Source organism: Pyxicephalus adspersus, chromosome 1, assembly GCF_032062135.1.
Source record: "Pyxicephalus adspersus chromosome 1, UCB_Pads_2.0, whole genome shotgun sequence".
Classification (NCBI taxonomy): Eukaryota; Metazoa; Chordata; class Amphibia; order Anura; family Pyxicephalidae; genus Pyxicephalus; species Pyxicephalus adspersus.
This window is the reverse complement of record NC_092858.1, coordinates 101,205,239-101,208,222: the sequence shown is the minus strand read 5'-3', so window position 1 is coordinate 101,208,222 and position 2,984 is coordinate 101,205,239. Positions and strand designations below refer to the sequence as shown.

The window sequence follows — 2,984 nt, the reverse complement described above, 5'->3', positions numbered from 1 at the left end:
ATGGGACATTTATTTTATTTATATATATTCTATCTTTTAGTTTATTTCAACTTTACATCAATGTAAACAAAACAAAAAAAGAAAACTGTCATTAGTATGTGTTGGTATGAGGGTGTCCCCTGTGGATTAAAATATTGTCAATGTAACAGAAAGTTTTGTAAATGACCCCCCCTCCCTGTGACATTAATGACACTGTCTCCAGTCCCCAGGAATCAGGATAAGCTGTTTAAAAGTGTTCAGCCAGCTGTTATCTCAATATTATGGAGCAGCAGGGAGGGGAGAGGAGGCTGATTTGCATGGGGGAGGAAGGAGGGGGAGCACAAGTATATAAGAAGCATTGCTCAGCCTGACAAGCACACACATCAACTTCTGATCACATATACCAGAAATAGGAACTTCCAGAGCAGATCTTACCAAAGGGATTCTCAAGCTCTACAGAAAAATCTAAAACGAAGAAAATGAAGGCCATCAGCCCAGTGAGATCAATGCCCAGCTGCTACCAGGCTGTGTGCTGCTTGTCTGAACAGAGCCTGAGCATTGCCAGGACTAGTAGCCACAAGGGAGGAGTAGAAGAACCCATGGGTCTCCTGTATGATATGAATGATTGCTACTCCAAGCTGAAGGAGCTGGTGCCTGGTATCCCTCAAGGGAGCAAGCTGAGTCAAGTAGAAATCCTGCAACATGTCATTGACTACATCTTCGACCTGCAGATTGTATTGGGAGAAGAGAAGGAACACAACAACAGCATCTTGTCAATACAGGTAAGAACAGACTCTAGTTATATCTGATTGTACTCATAGTTTATTGTATAACAGTGTGAATGTAGCACAAATTCTACTGTTATTCCAAAATACATCCTAATGCAATGCCACTACTACCATCTGCTACCACTAATACATTGTGATCATACAAACTATAACATCTAATGTACATATCATTCACCCATCTGTTCTATTAATGAATATTCTGTCTGGATTGTGATACTAATGATCCTTATTTTCCTTTTTCAGAAAACAGATTTTGCAAAAATGTCAAAAGCAGAAGATGCCAGCCTTTGCCATTGACCCATCTGCTTGTCATGGTAAGAATCAGTTTTCATTGACCTTCTGATATTCTTTAAATCATGAATATAGTATTAGTGTTCCATTAACTTATTCCTAAAATAACAGCAAATTATTATTAGTTAGTGTTTATAGATCTACTTGTATGTATGTTATATTTTTATCCAGGATATATATTGTTTTAATTATAATAAATAGGAAAAAAAGAATCCTGGTGAAAGTTGAGTGAATGTTTTTGCTCATATAGTAGTAGCGCAGTGTGATGTCACTAGGCGTAGGAAGCTTGCTGGTAATTAGAGGCTGGCTCTTGTAAGCCCCAGAGGCGGCGCTAGCTTCCTCTCCGGCGCCACTAAGTCTGCTCCCCTCCCTTGCTCTGACTCACATTTATATACATGCATATTTCTCTTTCTGCAGGTGTGGGAAACTCTTGAAAAAAAGTTCTTTCCATGAAGCATCAGAATCCAACGTGCAAGAATGTAACCCTTTCAGATCTGGCAATCAAGATACATTCCTATAAAAAAGAGACTTATTCCTTCCAACTCTTTTGAAGACCAACAGATGTATATTTCTGCAAAGAACTTAAAGAACTTTGATCCATTTTTATATTTTTTTACCATTTCCCAATTGACTATCTGAATATACCAATCACTTACTATTTGGTCCTCATCGTCCTACATGTATTTTTTACGACATTCCCAAACACATTGTGGACCAAGACAGCCATTTATACCCCCATATGAGTATATCAACTTGAATTTCTGTTACTGAAAGAACAAAACTTTTTTCAAGCTGTATATATATTTTTGTAAACTGTATTTGTTTTATGCTTTCATGTGGAAATCTTATATTTTGTAAGGACATAGATGCCTTAATCTGTGGCGCTGACCCCAGAATGATCCCACTCTCTAAAGTAGAGAATATTGTCTTGGAACTGCTGTTTCCTATTTTAGAAAAGAAAACTTTTTATAAAAGTTGTTACTTTGTTTATGTGTACATAATAAAAAATCCTTATTTTTAATTTGTGCTTTGTTTTATGTTATGGATTTGTTTGGTGTGTGGGCAGGTAATATTCAGCCCAATCAATGGTTGTGATAAATGGCAAAGTGGTTTGTTGTAAGTCTACACAGACCTTTATTTAACTTATACTTATAAACCTTCACTTAACCTATAAACTTTTATTAAACCACCCAATTAAGGGACATTACATGCCATACCTCTAGTCTTATGGTGCCAGTATGTTTTATACTCTGCTCATCATCATGGGTTGTACCGGTGCACCAACACTACCCTTAAAAGCAAACACTTGGCTTTTCCAGATGTTGAAGAACTACCAAGTCCTAGCATACATTTACTACTCATGTTTAGATCAGGGACTTGTAATTCCGTGCCAGCTGGAGATCAAATAACTGATTTCTTCTATATTCATTTATTTGGTAACACATATTGAATTATTAATTCACATCATTCCGTGTTCATGTGATGATCCAGAAGGTCTGGGTTATTTTCTGTGCAAAGTGGCTGATGCCAAAAACAAGTGTATTGTAAACCAGGCGTGTAAATCTGAAGTGTCCACTTTGTTGATACTGATTGCCTCCAACTGCTGGTGCTCATTGCTGTCCCTTGGGAGATAAGATTATCACTGATTGTTTAATTTATGAGTGTTCCTTATATTTAACATATATAAACATATAAATCACACAATGTACTGGGGTTGGGTTGTTGAGCTCTCTGTGGCCTCTATTAACATAAAGCCCGAGGGGCCCTTCACACCTGTGGAATCTGATGCAATGCAGACCTAATCCATTTTTTGCCTACACAGCACAACACAGTGTACATTACTGGTACATTACATTGTGGTGCATTGGTATGCCATGATATTGGGTGTCTGCTGCTTAAGTGCACTGAGGTGCAAATCAAAGTGAC

At 37.6% G+C, this 2,984-nt stretch overlaps 1 protein-coding gene across 1 annotated transcript; it reads left to right on the top strand.

Moving 5' to 3' along the window:
* The first annotated feature begins 350 nt into the window (after positions 1–350).
* LOC140337361 (DNA-binding protein inhibitor ID-3-like) lies at positions 351–2,079 on the top strand. Its single transcript, XM_072421089.1, has 3 exons — positions 351–761; positions 1,011–1,081; positions 1,476–2,079. Exons 1-2 carry the CDS (start codon positions 459–461, stop codon positions 1,062–1,064), a joined length of 357 nt encoding a protein of 118 aa, XP_072277190.1. The 5' UTR covers positions 351–458; the 3' UTR covers positions 1,065–1,081; positions 1,476–2,079.
* The last annotated feature ends 905 nt before the right edge of the window (positions 2,080–2,984 follow it).

Coding starts and splice junctions, on each gene's coding strand:
- LOC140337361 (XM_072421089.1), top strand. CDS start 459: ATGAAGGCCATCAGCCCAGTGAGATCAATGCCCAGCTGCTACCAGGCT. Junction 762..1,010: donor ACAGCATCTTGTCAATACAG/GTAAGAACAGAC, acceptor TTCCTTTTTCAG/AAAACAGATTTTGCAAAAAT.